Source organism: Trachinotus anak, unplaced genomic scaffold (genome assembly GCF_046630095.1).
Source record: "Trachinotus anak isolate AG129_WGS33_773 ecotype Australia unplaced genomic scaffold, CSIRO_AGI_Tana_v1 ptg000021l, whole genome shotgun sequence".
NCBI classification, from domain to species: Eukaryota; Metazoa; Chordata; class Actinopteri; order Carangiformes; family Carangidae; genus Trachinotus; species Trachinotus anak.
In genome coordinates this window covers 14,444,210-14,469,702 of record NW_027273872.1, presented here as the reverse complement: position 1 = coordinate 14,469,702, position 25,493 = coordinate 14,444,210, and the positions used below count along the sequence as shown (strand labels likewise).

General features: G+C 41.7%; 1 protein-coding gene across 4 annotated transcripts; it reads right to left on the bottom strand.

Moving 5' to 3' along the window:
- Nucleotides 1–515: 515 nt before the first annotated feature.
- LOC139637863 (serine/threonine-protein phosphatase 2A 55 kDa regulatory subunit B gamma isoform) lies at nucleotides 516–24,774 on the bottom strand. 4 transcript variants are annotated; one of them, XM_071506791.1, is made up of 12 exons: nucleotides 24,503–24,773; nucleotides 21,659–22,069; nucleotides 20,929–21,264; nucleotides 17,418–17,574; nucleotides 11,344–11,441; nucleotides 10,840–11,005; nucleotides 9,501–9,613; nucleotides 8,630–8,807; nucleotides 7,705–7,869; nucleotides 6,297–6,466; nucleotides 3,456–3,547; nucleotides 516–2,535 (listed from the first exon to the last, which is right to left on the bottom strand). In XM_071506791.1, exons 4-12 carry the CDS (start codon nucleotides 17,497–17,499, stop codon nucleotides 2,241–2,243), a joined length of 1,359 nt encoding a protein of 452 aa, XP_071362892.1. In that variant the 5' UTR covers nucleotides 17,500–17,574; nucleotides 20,929–21,264; nucleotides 21,659–22,069; nucleotides 24,503–24,773; the 3' UTR covers nucleotides 516–2,240. The 4 variants fall into 4 exon arrangements, with proteins under 4 accessions (XP_071362892.1, XP_071362891.1, XP_071362894.1 ...); XM_071506790.1 differs by having other exon boundaries at nucleotides 21,659–21,818; XM_071506793.1 differs by lacking the exon at nucleotides 17,418–17,574 and having other exon boundaries at nucleotides 24,503–24,774.
- Between the last annotated feature and the right edge of the window lie 719 nt (nucleotides 24,775–25,493).

Here is a 25,493-nt window from a genome sequence, read left to right as displayed (position 1 = left end):
AACAGACTTTTGACAAGGGAGGAAAAAAAGCTGGTGATAGTCATCACGCAAACATATCAGTGAAATCCGTGAAAAAGCCAATTTAGCTTTGAGTGTAACAGGAGAAAATGGAGGTTTTTTTTGTGTTTGTGAAGAACCTCAGGCAGTTTGAGCAAAGTTAAACCTGCGTTCTTCATTTGCGCAAGACAAAATAAAGAAAAACGTTTTTGAAGAATCATGCAATTCATATGCTTTGCAATTGTAAATGGTGTTCCAAACTGGAGCATGGCAGGAAAAGTGTATGAAGCATTGCAGGAGTGAATCCTGGAATCATTTTATCTCCAGATGTAGTAAGTGTGTCATGACACCAGGTGGTGCCTTAGACCACATGACTTCACCTATATCACAGCCTGTAATGATGACCCCCTTAAGGCCCATATAAATTGAAGCTATAAAGTGTGCACATTAACATAATGGCAATATTACCAGCTCTCTAGTTAAACTGCAATAAAAATCACAGCTGTACGCTCATTGGATGCAATTTTGTTGAAATCTTTATTCAGAAAAAAAACATATTAACATTATTTATAACTGTCCATTTGACAAATTTGTCAACAACATACATTAACATACAAATATGTGAATCAACATTAGTTTGGTCAGGACGTGGAGTAAAACTGACAGATGTCTCCAAAAACAAAAGGATAAATAAAAGAATAAACTGTTCTCTAAAAATAAAAGCTTCTGCACATCAGCAAAGTAATCTGTGAGGAAGGCTCAAGAGATTAAAGTACCATCTCTCTGCTCTAGCTGTGGAGGCAATCATCAATACAGATGATGGGGTCCACAGTCTGTTTATGGATGTTAAAAAAAACAAAACCTCTTATGCGTCAAAACAGAGTTGATATATACAGACACCATTTAGGCCCTTTGATTTTTTTTCTTTTTCTCTAAGAGTACAACATTAATCAAACATTCCCCATTCCTCTTGGTTCTCAGTTTAAGTCAAGTCAAAACTGATTCTTGGACGGCTTCATTCAAAATGTACATGTAAGTGTATGAACCGAACACTGGTAAACATGCTTCAGTGTCCGAAGACACAAACAAAGGTAGGAGAGCTCGGTCATCTATGGTTACTCGTGCTGCACGGGGCCCCGGGGCCCCTGAAGCCTTTGTACAGCTGGGTCTAAATGGTTGAGAAGGCAGCCAAGTCAGTCAGTCAGTCAATTTATAAACACCTAGGCTAAATCTTTTCGACATGCAGCATCATTTTGCTTGATTGTTGAAATTATTTTGTTTATTTTTAAATTTTTTTTTTCTGCTTGATTTGAACTGTATTCAACAGCAAAGTAGCACGTGACGCAGCCCCAGACCAGAAGCAGAATCCACAATCAGAGAAGTTGGATGACTGAAACACACTGTGTGGAGCAGATATGAGTGTGTGTCCTCATATTAGACCGTGGTGTAATAATCTATTAACTTCTGCTTCTATCTCCAGGACTGTAAATGTTTTACCTCACTGAACACCGTCCAGTTGAGCTAAGAGGCGTCTGGGTGCACCTGGGTTAAGGGGAGGGTCCCGAGTTCATCCTTGCACATCACACATATCATTTCAAATTGTCATTGTCATCATAATTACCATCATTAACATCATTTAACAAGTTACAAAAACAGAAGTGGGGTAGCTGATCTGAAATCAAACAAACAGCCAGTTACATAAATGCCCCATTTTTCATCAGTGCCGCTGGTAGACAACCACCGAGGGTTTTTGTTACACAAAACAGTAGGCAAGGGATAAGAATAGGCTTTGCTCCAGCACACAAATACAGAGAGGGGAGGAGGAGGAGGAGGTGAGGAAAGCAAAAGAGCCTGAAGAAAAAAAAATAAAGGCAAACATGTAAACATCTCTCCTGTTTTGGGGGGTGCGGGTTATCCCCCTCAGAAGCTGAGCCGTAGCAATCAACACACCATCAAGCACAATCCAGAGATTAACAATCAAGAAATCCACAGTTCGGTCAATTTTGCAATCCATAATCCATTGCGTAATCCAGCCTGTTCCCTTTCTAGCCCTTTCTAGGTCCTTTCAGTGGCTGGGGAGGAGGTGCAGGAGTGTCAGAGAAGACATACGTGTGTATGTTTTCTGCTTATGTGTGAGTGGATTAGGCATATTCCTGTGTGTGTATGTTTGTTAATGTGTACATTCTGGCATAGTTGTGTGTTCAGGTGTAAACTCATTCGTATACGCCGCTGACATCCGTTCACTAATGCATCTCAGAGTTGAGTTTGTCCTGGAAGATGTACAAGTTGTTGGTGGCAGCGATGGCGATGATGTTCTCAGTCGGGTGCCAGGCTGTATGGAGGATCTTCTTGGTGAAGTCCAGGCTGTCCACGCTGATGTCGTCCTTCCGGCGCTTTCCTCCGGCGGCGCAGACTCTCCGCGGCTTCAGGACAGCTCGGGGTTTGCTGCTCTCTCTTGATGCCTCCAGGGTCACGTCGCGTTTGGTGTTCCGGTCGAACATACGGAAGAAGTTGTTGTACGCTCCTGTCATGATCACACTGGACATAGGAGGAGGAGAAAGATCCAGTTACGACAGTCTGGAAACGCTCTCATTTTCTGTTCTCCTACTAAGCTTGTGAGGGCTGTCATTGGTCACATTTACTAACCTTACACCTCCACCATTACAGGGATAACTTTAAAGGATCAACTCCTCTGAATCACACACAGACAGTTTTTTCAGTAGTAGAGAGTAACTAACAACTCCAGTACTGTTTTTATGTACTGTATTTATTTTATTATATATATATATATATATATATATATATATATATGACAGGCACAGGTGTTTTCATCCAAATTTAAAACTCTAACTCAAATTTCTGTCTGAAACATGTGATAACCCACACAACAGTAAATTAAGCTCAATTTAACTTCACCTCAACCAAATAGAACATTTAAATTCTAACACTGTTTACACAAGTTACAATATAATTTAACACCCAAACTGAGATGACCCTTTGTGATTAACAATAAATGAATTCATAACATTAAAATTTTTGTTTTGAAAAACTCATTAGCAGTTTGTTTGTCCAAAATCAGTGTCTAGTGTATTGTCCCTGGTTTGATTCTTGACAGGAACAAAAAAAAAAGAGAACAATTTTAAATTAGTATTTTGTGGGAAAAAAGTAGTTCCTTAGAGAACTGTTTACTATGAGAAATTCTGTTGATCTCTATTTGTTCTGGATCAATCGTTGTAGCGTGTGTGAAAAAAATTCTCAAAGCCTCAGCACATAAAACTGAAACTGTTACGGGAGCAAGATCCCACCATGTGTGTAGAAAAATGAGTTTTTTTGGAAACTGGGTGAAGCCATTTAAAAGCTTAAAAACACTCCAGAAAATACAAGCAACAGCTTTCCTTTCCTCACCTCAGAAATGCACAACATACAAGAACAGACAGACGTCTGGACACTTCAGGTACCTGTCTGAGCCGTTCCAGGCACACTCAAACTTGTCAAAGATGCAGTCGTTTTCATAAAGGGAACACAACTTGCTGCGGAGGTAATCATGAACCTGGAGGAATAAACACACACACACACACAGATATGATTACACACGAGTCCAGCACACAGCTGCTTCACTCCCAGGTATTGACTCTCAACTAAACTATAAATAGAAGAGTGAGCAGAGGAAGAAGATATACACACACACCCATACAAATCTCAGCAGAGACAAAACACATTAAATGTGGGCAAGTTGTAACGCAAACCTCCCCGAAGGCAGCAATAATAAGACACAACACCAGCCCTCAGCAATAAGAGGGCCAGGGGTACATTTTAATCTAAACTTCTTTTCCATATCAGTAAATCCATTAAGATCCAGCTCTCTATTATCAAACCCACCAAGGGCATGATAATAGAGACACACATGTGAACACACAAACACACAAACACACACACACAAACACACACTGACTAATAACTCTTTTCCCTTGTGCTTTCACTGGACCTGCCCATGTCAGCACTGTGCCTGCTCGGTGGTGCAAAGGTTTGAAATCTACACCTTCCTCCACCCGATGTGCTCTGCATTAAGCCCCCTGTTTTCACATTCTGCATAAAGTCAGCAGTCAACAGTCGCCTCGCAATCAATAAACAGTCAAGCTGAGGTCAGTTCATGGTTGTACATCAAACCTGGTGACATTTTTGTTTTCCCCTATGGGTCTTTCTGCATAAGGAGAAATGATACAGTGACAGCTGGAGTTGAATATACAGTCTCTTTTTTTCGTTTTTTTCCAGCCCGCATGTTCTCTGATTTAGAGTGCAGTGCCTCATCCCTCATGGATTTGTGCATTATTTTTAATGTTCCAGGAGGAGTAAGAGTGTAAACCCACCAAAATAAGAGGCGGTAAGATCAGAAATCATTTTTATTCCCTATGCTTTTTTCAGTTTACTCAATTCACCCCCATCTACTGTAATCTCTACCATGCCTCTCTTTCATCCACTCATTTACAAACTCTCCCTTCATTCTTCTCTCATTACACCATCCTCACACCATCACCCAAACCCCCCCCCCACCCCCCCCACCCCCCACCCCACCCCCACCCTCCACCCCCCACCTCACCCCACCCCACCCCACCCCTCCTCCCGCTCCATGCTGCATTGCAGATCTAGGTGTGGGGCGCTGTGTAAGTTATCCCTCCTTTCCGCTTCACTTTATGAGTGGAGGCTCGGCAGACTATAAATAGCTCCAGTGCGTCTTAGCCTCCCACTCCTGGCTGCCTCATAGGCCCTCACACGTCAAGCAGACACACACACACACACACACACACACACACACACACACACACACACACACACACACACACACACACGCTCACCCACACGCCCACGGTAGGAATATTAAACACACACTGAAAAAAGGGAGTTGATAAATACTTCTGCTGCACAGAAATACATAAACAGAGGCTGGTGTGGCTGATTGTAAACACTTCACAAGTGACATTATCTGAAGACAAACAGTGTGGTTGTGTGAAAGATGCATAAAAAATAGAAAAAGTTATTTCTATTTCTAAAAGCTTAGTACTTAGTGTTGTATGTGTATGTTTTTCACCGAATGTTAGGCCCATTTAATCTCCACCACACACACACATGGTATAATAATAATGTACTGTTTATGTTGGTCTCACACATGCATTAATCTGTCAAACACACACACACATGCATCTACAGATTATAGCCCAAAGTCAAAACTCAGTGAGGGTTTCTGGTGATTCTGCACTGATTTGAAGAAGTGCATTATCTGGCACGTAATCAATCCAATAATCCTTAAAAGGTTTTGGAAAAATCTAATCATCAGTAAGTACTGTGATTCTGAGAGGCAGCCTTGTTCCTGTGATTCATTTCTGTCTCCAATTATGTACATTTTCCAGGATGACAATGCCCTCTTTCAGGGACAGTTAGTCACCTAGCTGTTTGGACATTGCAACTGTGATTTCAGTCACGAACACTTACATCAAGGAAGTGAGCGTTTAATACAAACTGTTATACAACAAGGAAAAAGACAATATTAAGTGTCTAATTAAGGTGTTGGGCCACCAGGATCCACAAGAACAGCTTCAGTGCTCCTTGATATAGATTGTAAAAGTCTCTTGAACTCTACTGGATGGATCAAACAATATTCTTCAAAAGATATTCCCTCAGCTTGGTGTTTTGATCAGTCAAAAATTTCTGTGTGAAATTGAGTTGAGATATATATATAGAGGTTTACATCGTTCAGTGACGTCTCATGCTGTGTATAAAAGCATCTGCCTTTGTTATGTTTCCTTACTAATTTTTTCAGTTTGTCTTGTGATGTTGGTGTTAGGATATCAGCAGACATAGCACTGTTGGGTTATACGGTTTATATGACTTCATGTTTTAGTCAACAGCTAGTGTATGAGCCAGTAATGATGGAGCAAGAGCAACATGGCCAATAAGCCAGTACAAAAACAACTACACTATTCTGCCTGAACACCATGCTCTATGATGCTCTCTGCTGTGCCAAGATCAGCAGAGAGTATTTGAAATATCAGTACACAAGTGGAAATTCCATCTTATACTATACATCTCAAATTCCAGTTGTGATCTTCAATAATCCCTGCTCCCTGGGAGATGAGTGAATTGAAAAGAAGATATATTAATGCTTCCTAAACCACTGATCAGTTCACATTCAGGAGTTAATTTGCTCCTTGCCAGACAGAATCTCATCATAGTAGCTGAGCCTGAGTGAAAACATTCAGTGTTTCCTGCATTTTAACACAGCCTCATGTTTTTCAGTCACACACCTGGTACGTCTCCAGGGGCTTGCTCTCCATGTTGAGGTCCCAGACTTTGGCAGTCAGGTAGTCTCTGGTGAGCAAGTAGCGGCCACTGTGGCTGAACTTGACGTCTGACACAGAGGAGATGATCTCAGAGAAGAAGGAGCGGGCGCTGGGGTCCTCTGGCTCCTCAAACACTGGTGAAGGGTGGGAGAGAAAAAGGGAGAGAACAGGACAGGAGTGTGAGTGGTGTTAAGCCAGAGGCCAGGCAGAAACACACTTCAATATGCGTGTCACATGATGATGTTATGTGCAGAGATAAAGAAATGTCTCAGATGAGTCTTTATGGTGACGTTAGTCTATGATGCAGACCAACTCTCCAGATGACTAATGTGTGTTTATGAACAGATGTAGCTGTCTAAATGTTTCTGTATGTACACATCTGCATATTCCAAACAATTAAATAATTTCTTTAAATAACAAGGCAAAGAAAGAAACCTAGTAAACCCAGACATTTCTCATTGTAGTGGTGCTTCACTGAATACAATCTGCAGTATTCCCTGCACTGGTGACTAATACTGGTCAGAGCTGTAAAACACATGGGAAACTGGCCATTTCAAAGTGGAAGTAAACAGGGACAAAAAATACGAAAAAGAAAGTTGGGAAACCATAAATCTGAAGTATGGATGGATTTATAGAGAAACTAATGGATCCGCAGTAAAAAAGAAATGTTATTACACAGTGAAAAAAGATATATGTGCTCCTAATACATGTGTAAATCAAACTTCTTAGTCTACAGCCATGTTAGTGGTTCTGTGAGGTTGTAGTTAGGCACAGCGGTGCCCTGAGCTTAATGCTGACATCCACATACTATAGGCTATCAATATGCCCAACAAGACAATGCTAACAATCCGGTGTTTGGCAGGTTTAATGTTTACCATATTCACCATTTGCATGCTAGCATTTGCTAATTAGCACTATACACAAATTAATGGGAATTCTGTTGGCACTAAATAAAAAGTCTGGGGATCCTGAGTCATGAGGGGGGCATTCAATGTGTGTTGCACACTGAAAACCACATATGTAAACCTAATGGTGACACTCGGGGAAATGTCAGTAGGATTCATCCTCTACACAACAATTCAACAAAGTGAAAAACCAGCTGATAGGCCAATATCGGTTGGCAAAAACTAAACCCAAGGACTGTATATTTTGAAAATGATGGCTGCTTGAAAGCCTAAATAATAATCTTAAAACTTTGGGTATGCTTTGAAAAATATTAAGCAGCAAAGTTAAATTTCTCTAATTTGTAGTTCAAAGACTAAATTCTACCAGTATCAGATATTTTGAGAGTACCCCCCTCCCAGGGAAAGGCTATAGTTAAAAAACTGATGTCATGTGTATGTCTCTGTTCCAGCTCAGCAGATTTACTCACATTTGGAGTGTTTGTCGCACAGCGCTGCTTCTCTCATGTCACAGAGGCGCAGGGTGCCTTTGCTGCTGCTATACACAAACAAGTTACAGTGGTGCGGGTGAAACTCAGCCGCTGTGATCACCTCTGTCAGATCCTCCATGTTGGCTGGCTTGATGTCCACAATGTCTGTGAGAAAGCATCGCTCAGGAAAACAACACAGAGAGTCAGCTTCCCGGGGCCTGTAGTTTATTTTTGTCTGAACTGCTTTCACCCGCTGAAGCCCACCAAACCACATGTACATATTCATTCATCTTCTTATCAATTTATCCACTTGCTGAGACACTGAGAAACTAATTAGATGGTGTTTTAATTCATGTGGAAACCCACACGGGCCCATGATCTACATACAAAACAAAAACATAAATGTACATACATTACCAACAAAATGTAAATAATATACAGCAGAAATAAAGCAAACCAATATAAATATGTCTTGAGGGGATTGTTGGGAGAAAAGTAATTCCATATTCAAATAAAATGTTATATTATAAATCCTGTCTGGGCCGGGGATGTGACTGTACTGTGTCCTATTGAGCTGGATTAGAACTCAGAAAGGGGCTGAAATATTTATGCAGCCTTTGAATTATTCATTAAGCTACACTTTCACTCCTCAAGAATAATATTCCCCTCCCCCAACAGTGTGTCTTTGTATATTTTATACAGCAAAGTGCGATTTGCAATGTGGGAGTTTGTTGTGTGTGTGTGCGTGCGTGCGTGTGTGTGGGCAGAGATTGATTATTGTGCATGTATAAGCATCTATGTGTTAATATATGCATTAATTATCTGTGTCCTTGTGCTTTAATAAATCTATTCCTGCTTTTATAAGTGTTTGTGCATGTGTGGCTTCATCTCTTCTCCTCACTACACATGTACCCATAAAGGATACTGAAGCTGCGGTCGGTGATGTCCAGATGCCAGAGGTTGATCCTCAGGTCATCAGCTGACATGTAGGTCTCATAGTCAGAGTTGACGGAGATGGAGTTGACGTGGTAGGTGTGGGCGTTTGCAAACACTCGCCGTGGGCTCACCTCCACCATCAGGTCCATCGGCTTCAACACCGGGACCTGGAAAGAAAGAAAGAGAGAGAGACAGTGGTTTAACATCCTTCTTAACTGATTAGGAGACGAAAAATGGTCAGGCTGCTGAGTAGATTATATTTAAATAATTCTATTGTATCATGAATTAATATTTAATGCTTTACTTCCTTTGATACCAATAATACTTTATTACTAGAATCCAAATTTGCGCACTTGATAGTAAGATCAAGAGCCAATCCAGTAAATGAATTTAATACCACTGGGTGCATCTTCACATCTGGACATTTGGTTAACATACAAATTCTTTATCAATGCACTTTTATACACAGCTTAAATATGTCCTTAATTGGATACATCACAGGGGGAGCACCACCTCCATTCATATACATGTTCTTAGACCTCTAAGCATTTACACACATGGACACACTGTGAGTACTGATCCTAAGAATTCACCACAAATAGAAACACTGATGCTTTGACTAATGTAGATGCAGAGCAGATGTGCTACTGTTCTCTACAGCTGGAAATAAAGGATTTCTCCTCCCCACACGCTCGCGCATACACACATGTACCTTTGTGCCAGTGACCCATTTTTGCAAATGCAAACACATCTGTACCCACTGACCCAGTTCTGTTGCATTTATGAATATTTTAGTGTGTGCATTCACATAGATAGATAGATAGATAGATAGATAGATAGATAGATAGATAGATAATTACCTGTAAGGAGGTGACAGTGGAGATGTCCTTGATGCGACCCTCCTCATCTTTCAGGTTGTATCCCTCAGGCCGTTTGTCTCTTTCACTCACCTTCCACAACTTAATGGTCTTATCTGGGAAACAGACAGAGCCATCAAATGATCAGATTAGAAAACAGATAATGTACAAGTGTGAAAAATGAATGAAAGGTGCTTGTGGAAATGCTTTGAGGTTAGGAAGTTATCTGGAGATGTGATTAAAATATCAGAATAGACTAAATATAGAATTTCATTTCAAACTAGTGAAGCTGAAAACCTACAGCCTTACAAAAAGAGCTGTTTTAAGATTTTTGCATAAAGACAAAGTCCACTCAGGCACTGGACTGTGATGGCCCTCTGGCATGGCCTGTGCTACTGTGTCTCATCCTGGCCTGCTGCTTGTGTTTTGTGTCTCCCTTCAGATCCTGGTAGGTGGAGTTTTCATCAGTGCACCTGTACAGTCCATCCAGAATGCATTTAACATAGATCAGCCCATTTTCCCTTCGACCCCATCACTGAAACCCTCCTTGCATTGCATGGTTTCTTTTGTTTGGTTTGGTTTGGTTGTGCTTATCTTTACTTTCCACCATACAGAAAAACCCTTTCATACTTCTACTCACTGACACTACTGATCTGCTGACCATTTCAAACATTTAGTTAATGTATTCTATTTCCATCTATATGGATAAATGTGATTATTTATTCCTTCCTGCACATTTCCCTCCCTCTGTCATTTGGTTTAATAGCCAGGTCTTGACCTGACTGTAAATGACATAAGAAATGACATAATAGACCAGCTAATCCACCGCACTCTAAACCGTGAGCTCTGAACGATAGCTCACACTCTGAAACTCTGAATGAGCTGAGAGGGAGGTTTTGTTTTATCAACATTGACAGACACAAAACCTCTCTGTACTATATTGAAAAAACATGACAACATGCATCTCAGCAGCAACATCACCCAACTGCTGAGGCAGGTCTTACATTTTTCATATCCTCAATCATAAATAATATAGTACTTAAATAAATCAATAACAGGGCTCTCAGGGAAAATCTATACATCTTCCAATATAGCCATAAACACAGAATATAAAACTATGAATGGACCTCTATGCCACAGCAGACAAACTCAGATCTTAATGCACATGTAATCCAACACGAGCAACTGTTCTCTCTTAAGGCAAGGGAAAACCTTTCAAAAACATGATCATTCAAACTGGCTCACTCAAAGTGTTTTTCCACAAAATGTCAACCAAGCACATCACTGCTTCCACATCTTCCTCATTTCTCTGAGATGTGTGTGTGTGTAGGGGGTTTCCTACCATTGGTGGAGAGGAGGAAGTGTGCGGCGTTCTGCTGAGGCAGCCATCGGATCTTATTGATCTTCTCCTCGATCTCCAGACTCTTAAGGTAGTCGAACTCGGGCTCATGGCTCTGAAAGGTGCTGTACACATTGTACTCTCCCTGGGAGAATGGCTCAGTCTTGCTCTGTTTCAAAGAAAATGAGGGAATGGGAGGAAAGATACGTGAAAATGTGTGGAGAAATATGTGCACTTGCTCACATGTGCAACCACAGTGCAATGTAACACGCTGGGCCTGATGCAGTCACCTTCACCTTGAGCAGGCAAAGAAATAACATGGCACAGACTCTGCACAGCTATAGTGATACACTCTCTGAACCAGCAGGAGCATCAACTATTTATCAATCAATCTAAAGTGTAGCTGGAGGGGAAAAGTGTATGTTCATTGCTGCTCATACAGCTGAAATGAAAAATGGTGTATTTGCGTGTGTGAGTGTAAGTGTGTGTGTTGGTGTGTGCGTCTACCTCTGGTTCCCTCTGAAAGATGACCACTCGCCCCCCCTTGTCCCCTGTGGCCAGGAGCTCTCCTGTGTGGTTGAACTCAACGGTGGAGATGATATCAGCTGGGGAGAGCAAGACATAGAGACAAAGATGGAGGAGGAGGGGGAGGGAGGGGGAGAGAGAGAGAGAGAGAGAGAGAGAGAGAGAGAGAGAGAGAGAGAGAGAGAGAGAGAGAGAGAGAGAGAGAGAGAGATGTGGTATGAGAGGAAAGAATGGCAGAGAAAGAGAGAGTAGCCATTAGCTAATTGACCACACATCATCATTCCTCTATATAATCTGTTTATCTGACTCTAAATTATTAAACCAAGCAAAGAGTCATTGCATTAACATGTAAGTGGATTAGTGTATGCAAATTAATGTGCAGAATAAATAATAGATCACTAACACAAATATTCTGTAAATGTGTGTAAACTATCAGAGGTGATTCAGATTTAAACAGTACATATCACTGTCAAAACATACAGAAAAATCAAAGACACACACACGCGCACGCACACACACACACACACACACACACACACACACACACAGCTGTTTCACGTTAGGCACAGGTGTTATCTGTGTGCGACTATGACACATACACTGTGACGCACAGGATTACGATATATATGCACAAACAAATTTGTGTGTGTGTAATGAGAATTGTAGCTGCAGTGTCTGAAAGTGTAAGGACCTCATTGTGCATTTGAATTAGTGATTAAATATCATTCAGACATTGTTTTTCATTACATTCATTTGCATATTTGTGACAACGTCCCCATCAATAGCACTGTGTCCGAAAGCACTAACACAGTCTGACTCAGTGTCAACTCTGTAATATGAGGAGTAAGCACATTATTAACCACTGTGGATTTACTGACTCAATGCTTTCAGTGATCCTCCCTGCATCGCACAATACACAGAATAACACTCAGTTGTGCAGTCTAATGAAGGGCATGCGAGTGTGACATCTGAAGCTCGAATCTGGTTTAACGTTGCATGTAATCTCCTCCCTGCCCTTCTGTCTTCTTATCCTCCTTTCACTTCCACTTTGTGCTGCAGATTGAAGTTCATTTGGAGACACAGCTGTTTTAGAGGCAGAAAAAAATCTCTCTCACAGTAACTATATGTTCACTGAATAAGAAGTGGTAAGCTGACCTGGAATGAAGCCATAGTAACTTGCCTCAGGTCATCTAATTTCATCCAGTTCGAAACCAGCCATAATGTTCAGTTGCTCGTGAATGGGGCACTAAGTCAGAATTTGAATTGTATGAAATGTATGCACGTTCACTATTTCTAAAAGTAATTTGAAGGAGTAGTTCTTGATGTCTTGAAGTCTTGTAGAAAGATTTCTGGCTGGCTGTATCCCCTATTTCTTGTCAGGCTGTGCAGCCTGACTGCTGGCTCGAGGTTTACATTTAGCTTGCAGACATGAGAGTTCTATCAATCTTCTTATCTAATTCTTGGCAAGACAGCAAATGTGTGTATTTTCCAATATGTCCAACTATACCTTTAAGTAGTTTCCATCACTACTGAAATCTGATCTCCAACATCCAGTTCCTCTTTATATGCCAGAGTACAGACTGTGCTGCGTTGCAACATTTTCTAACAAAACATCCGTTTCACCTGATATGTCTTTGTACATCCTACAGTGAAGGTATCTAAAAACACTACCAATAAATAAAAATAGTTGTATGTAACTTGTGCTGGGTTGTCAGCCTAACATAGATGATGACCTAGCATAAAGAACATGAACGTGTACCAAATTTGCTGCATTAAACAGTGTTTGGTGCAACATAAAAAAAGGGCGATGTAATTTTTTGACTGAAAAATATTAATTGCTGACCATAAAACCAATGTCACCTAAAAACACAAAACTTACCGATATTTGACATTCACGTAATGAACAAAGAAGCTGCAGCACCCACAGGCAAATGAGCAAGCTAAATTTTGACTGACCTCGTGTTGTAGCCTCTAGAGCAGTGCTGCCACATAAGGATTTTTGTAGCAAAAGCTCAGGTCTCCTACTGCACTGGCAAATGACTAAATAATCTCTTCCAGTGAGCTTAGTTTTGATAGAGAAGAACATGGCCCTCAATAAGCATCGACTGCAATAAAGACAGTGTGTGAAAGGTGTATTTATTGAGAGCCATGGTGGCCTTGAGAGAGAGATTTTATGATGAGGGGAGGCAGGGACTGCTCCTCAATCTTTACGCCAAAACAACCTTATTCACCTTGTTCCTCACACACTTCATGTAATACTGGTTGCCTGTTTCTCTCTTTCTTTATTCTTCAGTTTCAGGCTTTCTCCTGTTCTCTGTCCCTCTCCCTCCACACAATCTTTTGTCATCTCTCATCTCTTGCTCTCCAGTTCCTCTCTTTTGCCCCATTTCACTCTCTCATTTTATCCGTGGTTGTCTTTCCACATTCAGCTCCCTCTCTTTCTCTCAGCCCTCCCCCACAGCACTCTGCTGCCTGGCTGTATGTTAGCATGTATGTAGTGGTGGTGATGCTGGTGGTGGAAGAATGGGAAGGATGGAGAGGGAGGTGGAGGGAAGAGGCGCTGGGGTGGAGGCGGTGGAGGGGGTCCTCCGGTGAGCAGGGGTTGCCATAGTAACAAGCTGAGCCAACCAGTAGCAGTGGTACTCATAACGGTTAGCCGTATGTGGCAGTCTGGTAAAGGAGGAAGTGGCATTCATCAATCCACTCCTCACAGGAAGAAGGAGTGCAGTAAAATAATTGTGGTGTTGCACTTTTGTCCAACAACCAACGCTGGAAAATTAATACCAGGAGATGCAACACACATTATGATCCAAATTGAGGATATGCTGATAATAAGGCATGATCACACATGTTGGCACTCATTCAATCAAACAGACCCCTACGCATGCAGTCAAATTCACAAACGCATGTACACACACCACAGAGTTTTGAATCCACATAATGATGCACTGCAAATGTGTGTGCTTGTGTGAGTGTGTGTGAGTGAGTGTGTGCACACTTACAGACAACTGTGTCACCACTCAAGTCACACAGAGAAAGCTAAGCAAAACAACAGAGGCAGTACACAATATAGCTAAATAAAATATGGAGCTGCTCTCTCATCCTCTGCCTGTTTCTCAGCCTCCCTCCTCTTTATCATTCTGTGTCTCTCTCTTTCTCTCTCACACACACAGATCACACCCATCTGTCTCTCTCAGTCTCCTTATTAGAAGAACACTAGAGAAAAATAAACTACTAAGAATACAAACAACAACTGCAGACACAAGCATCATCATGAGTGCTGTGGCTCTCCTCCAAGAGGGACCACTGGCCAGTGTAGTGATGCAATGTGTGTGTGTGTGTGTGTGTGACTTTCTGTTAGGGTGTCAAGATGTAAGTCAGTGTCTTATAGTGTGGATGTGTGTGTGCTACAGTATAGCAAACTAGCAGTCTCCCACAGACAGTCCATTAGCATCAGCAGGCCTGTCTGACTCATTGCCACACTGCAGGAGCTGGGGGAACACTCTGTGACTGCAGATGCATGTGCCTACACATACAGTACGTATGAACCCAAAACAACAACAACAACAACAACAACAACAACAACAACAACACACAAACATGAATGAACCCAATGACACAGGGAGGCATCAAAAAACATGCACAAGTGATAAACACCACCCTGTCAAACAATTCTCTGTGAGGTGTTTACAAAGACAGCAGCTCCTTAATGATCAGAGATGACATGATCAGTTGATCACCAGAAAATAAATCAACAACAGTTTTGGTAATTCATTATTTCTTATGTGATTTATTAAGAAAAATGCAAGACTGTTGCTGGTTCTAGCTTTTACACCATTTATCATATTATAAACTGAATATCTTTAAATATATCTAACCAACATCTCCATGTTGAAAATATGGAGATGTTGGTTGTTTAAAATGTCACATTGGATTTTTTAAATTCTGATGGGCATTTTTCACTGCTTTTTGAAGATTTTATAGGCTAAAGATTTTTATAAGCTACTACTGACTGAGCTTATTAGTCAACAAATTGATTAGCTGACAAACAGAAAATTAACAATTTTGATTACCTATAAATAATTTAAAGCACTTTTCAAACAGAAATACATTCCCCAGGTTCAGCTTCTCATTTGTGAGGATTTGGTGCTCTCCATTGTCTTAATAGAAAATTATAGGAAAATTAATTGATAGGCTGATACTGAAAATAATTATCAGTTTCAACCATAGTCTGTATTATACACATTAAGACTCATCTGTGGCTGCAAAACTAGAAAAGGCAGATGAGAGGAGAGGAGAGGAGAGGAGAGGCGGTTTACAGGCTAAAGGAGGGGGGGGAGGCGTTATTTTTTTGTTAAGGCTACTATAGGGACAGACAGGGGAGCAGACGTCCTACAGTCCCAATTATAGATATCTTGGGTCTGGGTAAACATGGACCATTAAAGCTGAGCCAAAAACACACACTCCTTAAAAGCGAGGACAAGCGACCACTCAGCAGGAGATGTGAGTGTATGTGTGTTTGGGAGTGTGTGTGTGCAGCTCAAGCACCCTGCATTTCCTGTGTACGTGAGCACAAGTGTGTGTACTCAATTACCCTGTAGAGAAATAAACGGGGTGAAGACAGAGAGGGGAAGAGAGAGCGAAGGAGGCAAGGGGAGAGACCGCCGGAGGGAGACATTAAATTGATCCCTGTCCTGCCGTTTTGGAGTTATCTGGAAAAAACTGGTGCACGTGTTTGTGTTAGAGGTGCACATGTGTGAAGAGAAGTGATTTAAGCCCAGCACAGCAGGGAATCTGCCATTTTTCCAAACACACATTGCCACAATGGGGAAGAGCCGGTGTGAGCCTAATGGTTATAGGCACAAACAATTAGAAGCACAAACCAAGCCAGCTTCAGCATGTGTGAAAGACGCCTGTAATCCTCCTTCACCTAACTGCAAAATCATCTTCTGACTGCTTGAATACTCAGAGCTGCAATGTGTGATTCATTTTTGATAAAAAAAAAAAATCAATTTGTTTGTCCAACAGATTTGTAAGACTGTAACATAAAAAAAGATTAAGAGCTTATCTGGTTCACACCCAGCCTAAACTCAGATTATGTGTCGATGCCTCATAAATGCTGAAATGTAATCCTATATTCAGAAAACTCTTGCCCTTTTTTTATGCTGACCTTCTTATCTCTCTGTCTGCATGTGTTTAGAGTCAAAACCATCACTCAGTTCAAAAGAAAACTAATCTGCAATGCCTTTGATAATCAATTAATACTAAAGTATTTTTTGGGCCAAAAATGTTTGCTGGTTACTCTTCTCTTTTATAGCACCAAATATTTAGGACTGTTTATGAGACAAAATAGTCTGGGAGAATGTGACAGGCATTTTCCCCTATTATCAGACATTTTATAGACCACACAAATAATTAATAAAATGAGAACATAATGGATGCCTGTAATAATGGATGCCTACACGGTACAGCATTTAGAGGTTTAAGAGTGAGTCTGTGCATGTCCTGCTCACGTTCCTCCCTATTAAATAGAAATAGATGTAAAACAGCAATGCTTTGAAGGAGATGGGGTGTCGTCTGGTGGCCAAACTATTTAAAGAGATCAATCACACACACACACACACACACACACACACACACACACACACACACACACACACACACACACACACACACAGTCCACACCGAAGCAGGCAGACTGAGACAAAAATAAAGTGGCAGGTACAAAAATAGACACACACAAAAAGGATGAGACAGACAGAAACAAAGTGATGCTTAAGATATTTACAACATTCAGACCTAAGTGAGAATACACCTGATTCAAATTACTCACACACGCGCACACACACACACACACACACACACACGCACACACACACACAAACACACACCCCTCCACTTCATTACGTACACATTCTAGCTGAACACACATATACACACTCTCAAATACAACCACCCACACAGAAGCACACACACGTGAACTCATATCAGGGTCATGTGGCGCAACTGTGCGACATAGATATGACCTTTGGGATAGAACAGGATAGAGCACACACCTTCAGTGTAAGAGGCAAACGGCTCAGGCTCCAGAGAAAGGGTAGTGATGTCGGAGCACAGGACCTGGATGGGGCTCAACATCCTGGGGGAGGACTCCAGGGTGGAGAGGGGTGGACAGGATGGGCGGAGCTCTTCAGGCTATAGCCAGGAGCAGCCCTGCAAGAGGAGCAAGGATGGAGGGAGGGGAAGGGAGGAGAGCAACAGGGAGGCAGAGGGTAAGGAAGGAAGGAGGACCGGGCAGGATGGGGTAGGGGGTAGGGTTAAGGGTAGGGACTGAGTTACTACATCACCACACGCGGCCATGAGTACTCACCAAAGAAAATCTGGCGGTGGTGTATTCATGATCATACCGTATCTATCATGTAACATGAAATATTCACATGTTGGGTCTGGTGAGAAAGACTAGCAAGACAAGGAGGATAAACAGAGTTAAACAACTAATGGGACAGTCTAAGTATATCTTGTTAGGCCTCTTAAAAAAAAAAAAAGAAAATCCACTTTGCCGGTGATCATGACTGTCCTCACTACACGCCACAGTGAAGAGAAGCCAGAAACTGGATTGCTTTCTCACATTTCTCCAGGGGTGACAATTATATAATGGTATGTATGAGGGCTGTGACCAACAATTATTGTCATTATTGATTGTTCTGTTATTTTTTAAATTAGTCTTTATATGAAACATATTGAAAACTTTTACTTACAATTTACTAAACGATAAGGTTAAGATATTCCATTTAAAATTACATGAAAGAAAAAGAAATGAAAGTAAATGTACAAGTCTGATATGCTGTGAAAAATTCTATTTTCATGTTTAGAGCTGCATTTACAGTTTTTTACAGGATTTTACAGAGAGCGCTGGCACTGCAGTATTGTACTTAGAAGCAGGTTTATGTCAGGGACTGGGAAATTTACTGAATTCTGACAAAAACACAGAAGTCTAAAAACTAGTTTTTTTCTTTTATGTCATTAAAATGAGACATTTTACAGTTTTCCCTCAACAGCGTTAATAGGCAGACAATCCTCTATATGGTACACAATAATAATGGGGTTGAGGTGTGTGTTCATTATTTATGACATGTAATAATTAATAAATAACTTATGTACAAAAACCTAAAAATTGGAAACAGTTTTTTGTTATTCACTCATTCATCCTGGAACCCAATGCTACTCCAGCTGGAGGTGAGGTTGTAGCAAAGGGAGATATTGAAAAAGTCAAAGGGAGTGAGAGGAGTAAGAGATGGAGGGAAGAAGGGAGGGGAGGGTGAGGCAGAGGGAGGTTAAGCATCCCTCCCCTGTAGGAGTTAAAGGCCAGGGGAATCCCCACGGGACAATCCACAGACACACTGTTATGTATGTGCACACACACACACATATACTCACACACAAAACACTTGCAGACACACACCCATACATATACATACACTGACCTGAGCCAACAAAAAGGCACACAGTATGCACTCAGACACAGACATGAATATGAATGCAACACAGGCAAAAAATAAAGAAAGATGGAGACACACAGGAGATAACAAAACACATCCAAGCATAAAATTACATGCACCACCTCCGTCTCCACCACCCTCTGTATTTCTCTTTAACACACATACACAGGCACATTGTGTTTGAGCAGCCTTTAGAGCACTGTTGGATAATAGTTTGGCAGATGTGCCACTTCAGCACCGGGCAATGCTGTGAGTTGCATTAGAGGACTGAGGGGGGAAAGAGAGGGAGGGGGGAGGGAGGGGAAGGCAGTGGGGGATGGAAATGGGGAGGAGGACGGGGGATGGGGTGAATATGGAGGAAAGGTGGAGGGGGTTGAAGTGGATGTACAACAAGAGGCAGGTAATGAATCATTTTGTTTATTTGTGACCGAAAATGGCCTTTGTCTGTGATCAGGGGAATTCTTGTGAGATTCTGAGGCACAAATTGCACTTATTCTTCTGCAACTATCTTCTCAGGCAGCCCATGTGTTGCACAGCCCTTTCAGACCAATAGTGTTCAGTGGTGTGTCCACCTTCGTGTGAGCTAATCAGCAATTCATCCTGAATAATGTCTGTGTCTGCCTGAGATGTGTGGAATAATTAATACTGCCATTATTGGTGGGTGGAGGCGACCTGTCAATCATATTGGCCAAGCATGAAAAGTAGCATGTTTATCATCACGGACTGTTGCCATGGCAATAATGGATGATTGGTGATGGATGTTAAATCTGATTTTCTGCCACTCACTCATCAAAATTCTTCTTTGAAATGGACAAAGACAAATCTTGCTCATGGAAACACTGTACAACACATTCACATACATACACTCACAGACACAGAGACAGACAAAGAAACACACAGAAATAGTCTTCAGTCCTCTCAGCAATAGTGTGGTGAACGCACACACATGTATTTACACAATCAACAGGCTGCACTACAGGTCTCCCTTGACTACAGTATGTGTTTCTGTGTGAGTGAAATTATATTACAGCACAGACACAGGAAGCATAATTCCCTTTCTGCAGTGATACAAGAATCACAAATGAGCTTGCAACACATTCATGACCCCTAAATGATAATCCGCTGTTCTGGTCTAAGAGGCGTGGTGAACAATGAGCTGAGTGTAAGGAACAGATTGGGGACAGACAGACAGGCAGGAGGGCAGACAGGGAAGCCAGTATGCAGGTGAGATTAGTGGTGTAATTGAGATTAGCAGTAGGAGGGGTTATCCAGGGTTATAATCTGTTCTATGAAGCAAACCCAAGGAACTCAGCGGTTTGCATGGCTTGTCTGCTGCTGGGCATTTTAATATTCCCCTGCCGGAGACCTGATATGCTATATATCTAATTTGACACCTGCACCTGTTATATTCAAGAGGAGAGAGCAACAGAGAGAGTATGTATGTGACTCTATCACAATGTGAGAGACGACATGCAGTGCAATGAGTACGAAATAATGTGGCGGAAATTACTTGGTTTGCTAGAAATTTCTGCTGTTACAGAAAAAAAATGTTCTCCCACTCTGTCTCTGACATACAGACACAAACAGAGACACACAGACACACATTTGGACACAGGCCAGATCAATTCTTCCCTGCCGTGTAACAAAATAGCTGTGTTGCACAAGGTAAAAAAGTGATTTAAAAAGCACAAACAAACAAAAACAAAGGAAAATGAAAGGTAAAGCATACATATAAGTGAGAAAAAGAAAATAGTATGAGAGGATGGGGGAGAGGAGGAAAGAGAAATTTGCCAAAGATGTTTTAATTTTACTCCCTACTTCATGTTGCTCTGTCAACAACTCTGTCTGAACACTGATCAACACAGAGCTTATAGAAGATTAGGAGGCCGTCCAGAGCTTGTTTTGTCTGACAGACATGGATACACACAATTCATCTCACACATACAAAACCACACATACACAAACTCACACACACTTTCCAAAAGTCCAATACATAAATACACACTCACATGGGGGCACACACGCCGCAACATACTGACACACACATTTTCCTCTGTCATCTTCTTACCTTCAGTCACATAGTTGTGGTCGGGGAGGAAGCCGCGGAGGTTGAGCGTTGGGGTGGCGTCAGTGTCTTCGCCCATCAGCGGGGCTGGGGGGAGCGCCCGTCTTGGTGGGGCAGCGTGGTGGTGGCAGATCGGTGGTGGAGGGGGTTGTAGGGATGCTGGCCAGCACAGCGCCCATACTGCTGCCCGCCGACGCCTCCTCAGCACAGGGGCGCACAGCCAGGCATCCTATCCTTAAATGAGGATGAGGGGCAGGTAGGGAAGGGGTGGGCCGGCCCAGGAGGAGGGATGGGTGTGTGTAGGAGTCCACACAACTGCTTTTGAGAGTCAGATGCACCCTGCAGGAGGAGGATTATTTGAAAACAGTTTAAAAACTACCAGGGGTGAGCTTGATATGTGCTTCACAAGAGTACACATCACTCGTGAGGTCAGAAAAAATCAAGTGCACCTGGTATCCACCTTGCAACTGCTAGGTCCAGGTGTGGCCTGACTAATTACACTCTGACAAACATACACAACATACACAGCTCTGTGATCTCAGAAATGGGTAAAGTCCCTACTTGTTAATGGATGCTCCACGAGAAGAAGAGGAAATGAGGAGGAGGAGGATAGTGGGGGGAGGGGAGAGAGGGATGAGCAGAGCCTCTGGTCGGTGTATCTGCAGTGCTGCTGCTTCTGCAGTGAACTCGCACGCATGGACACACATACACAGTGGCACAAACACACACTCACCTACACACTCGGCAGCTTGTGGGTCAGGTACTCCTCAACGGATTCTCCATGAATAACGTCGCTCTCCTCCTCAGTAGGTAACTGCCTCTCTGGTTTCTTGGCCGTTCCAGTATTAGGGGGGAAAATCCTACTGGCCCTCCGTTCTGCTGCAGTCTGCGCTCTGGCGTATGTATGAAAGGCAGAGTGAGAGGAAGAGAGAGGGGGAGGGAGAGCGAGAGAGAGAGAGAGAGGATCTGTCCTGCTGCGCTGGTACGTGTGTGTGATGCATCAGAGCAGGCCCCACCCACTCCGTCTCGTAGCCAATCATCACAGAGCTGATATCTGTCTGACCACTGACTGCAGGTGATTAAATATGATAAAGAAACAGAGAGGGATGGAGGAGTGGATGACAGAGCGGAAGTGGCTGAGTGTCTTATAAGGTTGTGATTAATGGGAGAGAAAGCAGAGAGAGGAGGGGAGTGGGACTGTTACACTCCACTGAGTGCTGAATATGAACCACAGTACAGTGACTACTGGAGGATTCACCTGAAGACATAATTCAATTAACACAGACACGACTAACACACCACTCACACACACACACACACACACACACAGACTTGAATACACAGTCGGGTTTCTCCTAATCCAAGTCTGCATGGAAGGTCGGGCTGATCAATAATAAAATTACTGTTTATCTTAACTTAGAGCGGTGTCATATCATGAGATGATCTCATAAAGTTATCATGCCTATTTCGGTGGCTCAGCTTCTAGAAATATTCACTTTCTTGCTGAGAGTTAGGTGAGGAGATTGATACCACTATACCGCTCTCATAACTGTGTGTTAAATATGAAGCTACCACTTGCAGTCAGACTAGCTTAGCATGAAGACTAGAAATCAGGGGAAACAGCGAGCTTTCCAGTCTTTGTGCTAAGATTAAGGAAGATAAGCTAAGAGTTCGGTCTAATGTAAAGAATAACAGTGGAGTTACAGTTTTTTAATAGAGGCGGAAAACACCCCAAAATCTGGTTTCAATCCAATACAAAGTACTAATACCAGAACCGCCTACCAATATTGACAACAATACTTTTTACTGCAATAGAAATAATCTATTATGCAGGGAATACATAAGCAGTCATGTGTCATGATTTATGAATATATTTTCATTATCACGTCTGTTCTCTGTCAATTGCTTAATCACATGCGTGTTACACCATAAGACAGATTTAATGGTAAAAATAAGTATTGTGTGCTTTTTCTGAAAGAACAAAGGGATTGCTACACTTCATTGGTATTGATCTTATTTAGTAGGACAGTACCTCAGAATTGTTCTCTCTATTGATTTTGTTGATTTGTTGATTTATCATTCAGTCAAAAACATGTTAAATAACAGTGAAAAATATCCATTACAATTTCACAGTTTTTAAGCTGACATCTTCACATTGCTTGTTTTGTGTGAACCAACACTTCACTATTTACTATCACACAGTAGATGACTAAGATAACTAGAAAATGTGCACATTTCAGAAGTTGGAATCAGTAAAATTTGCTTGTGATTTAAATACTGAGACAATTATCAAAAAAGATGCAGATTACTTTGCATCTTTACTGTTAATCAATCAATTAATCAATTAATCATTTCTCCGCTCACTGGTAGCTTATCCATAGCCAAACTAAGATTGAGCAACAGTAGTATTAACACTTTATGCCATGGCCCACATACCCCTACTGTGCATATCAGTTTGACTGGCCAATATGTGATATTTCATTAATTTGCCACATTGTGATACAGCTGAATAACAGAAAATACCTGTATTATAATATTGAGACAAATATTTCAAGTACCTCTCTTGCCCAGCCCCTCTAGAAGGGACCAGAAATGACCACTGGTAGAAAGAGAAACACATCAATTCACACACCAACACACACACACACACAGAGGCTTCAGTCGGCAAATCAGCCAGGAGTGAGGGGCTGCCAGTGACAGTTGGTGCCATCACTGGTGCTGGCTATCTGCCACCAGGCTTTAACACCCCCCCCCCCACCCCCACCCCCACTCCCCTCCACAGCAGGGAGCAAGAAGAGCTGTTTATCTGACTGACTCCAAGACTGCCAGCATCGCCCTCCCCCACCCGCTACTTACCAACGATGGGCAATGCTCCACACACCTCTGCCATATCTGCCCTTTTAACTGCCCCCCCGCCAGCCTAACATCCACCACAAAGCCCCCCTAAGCCCCCCCACTGTTTCCGATATATAGCTCCTGTTCTACCTGTGTCCACATGTTCACCCCAACCATGCGCCACCAAAATCCCCCTCCAGTTAAATCTATAAACCCATTAGGTTTGGTGTTTCGCTCTTGCTGAAGGTCCCATCAGTGTAAGATCTGTCCCAAAGTACAGAGCCACCCAAAGCACACAGGGAGATGTGAGAAAGACCACAAATGTTTTTACTGTTTTCAGTTATTCCTTGGTGTACTTTTATATCTATTGGTATAACTATGTAGGTTTAAACGCATATGGATATTGAATATTTGCAATCATGAAGGCATGATATCGCAAGGCATCTAAACTTGTTCCTGTCAAGTTTCATTTTCCCTGTGAAGTCGACTAGTAAAAAAATTATGAATCATTTTTGTAATCCGTAGTTTAAGTAATTTATCAAGCAAAAATGCCAAACAATAGCTGGATTTATCTTCTCAAACATGACCATTTGCTTGTTTTTCCAAGTTCATTTCAATGTCTTTGTTTCTAACAGTTGCTCAGATAAAAACAAGCAATTTGAAGACCTCACACTGAGCTCTCAACCAAGCACAAGAGACACAAATTAAGACACAATTACACAACATAGAATCATTAAAATACCTCCAGAAACAGAAGGTCTGGTCCTACATGTCTTACAGTAAGTCCATGTCTTGGTAGTTTGGGAACAATGGGATTGACACAGTTCCCTTAATGGAAAACAGCTGCTGTGACACCACTGATTAGCATTCAGCTCTGTTAGAAATATTAAACCCTTCAAAGAGCAATACAAGGCCAGTTCTTCATAAATAAACGAACAGAAATAACTACAAGCTAAACATTAACCTACTTCTATCAGTTTTCGCCTCAGAAAAACAACAGAAAATGCTCTAAAAACGCCATGAGATATTTTTTTTTGCTACATTAGCAAAGCGAATAATTGATTTGGTGTTAGGTCCAATGTCCACTGACCTTTTCACTTTGGCCGATGAATCCATGGGAACAAAAATATTTCTTTTTAGCTTGGTGGTGTTCAACTTTCTTCACCAGCTTATAGTTAGTCTGTCTGCATTTGACGCTCACCGGTTGTTTGCTGAAAAAAGCTGCCAAGGCTGGAGAGAGACTGAATCAAATAGTACATGTTAGGACTGGAAAAATAATAATAATCATAATGTTGTTTTTTTTTACAAATATATATAAAAAAAATTGCACCACCTGTTCTTTTTTTAAATTTGGGTGAAACAACATTTTCTATTATTCTTTTTTTTTTTTTTTAAGTTGAAAATGCTCCCATACCTCTTTTCACAACAGAGAAAAAAATGAAAATACATTAGGAGATCAACAGTTGATCAGGGATTATGTTCAGTTTAAAAATTTTATTATGTATGTTTATTTCAATGATCTAAGAATCCAATCTTTATAGGGCAGGTACAGTCACACTGTCACACTATAAAAAGAGCCAGACTACCTTACTCTCCTCACTGTCACACTATAAAAATCCTCATCACAACTTACAGCTGTTACAACTGGATTCACAGTTCAGTTACAGTGAATCCAGTTCAGCTGCTTGTTGTTAACCTGCTATCTCTGACCCTGGGCCTGTGTGAAAGCAGCC

Bases quoted from the DNA above. Each gene is read 5' to 3' on its own strand.
- LOC139637863 (XM_071506791.1), bottom strand. From the start codon at position 17,499: ATGTTGAGCCCCATCCAGGTCCTGTGCTCCGACATCACTACCCTTTCT. The intron at 11,442-17,417 runs GTGTGTGCTCTA...TGCTCTCCCCAG, and splicing joins GTTTGCCTCTTACACTGAAG to CTGATATCATCTCCACCGTT. The intron at 8,808-9,500 runs GTAATTATCTAT...CTTTCTTTCCAG, and splicing joins CCACTGTCACCTCCTTACAG to GTCCCGGTGTTGAAGCCGAT.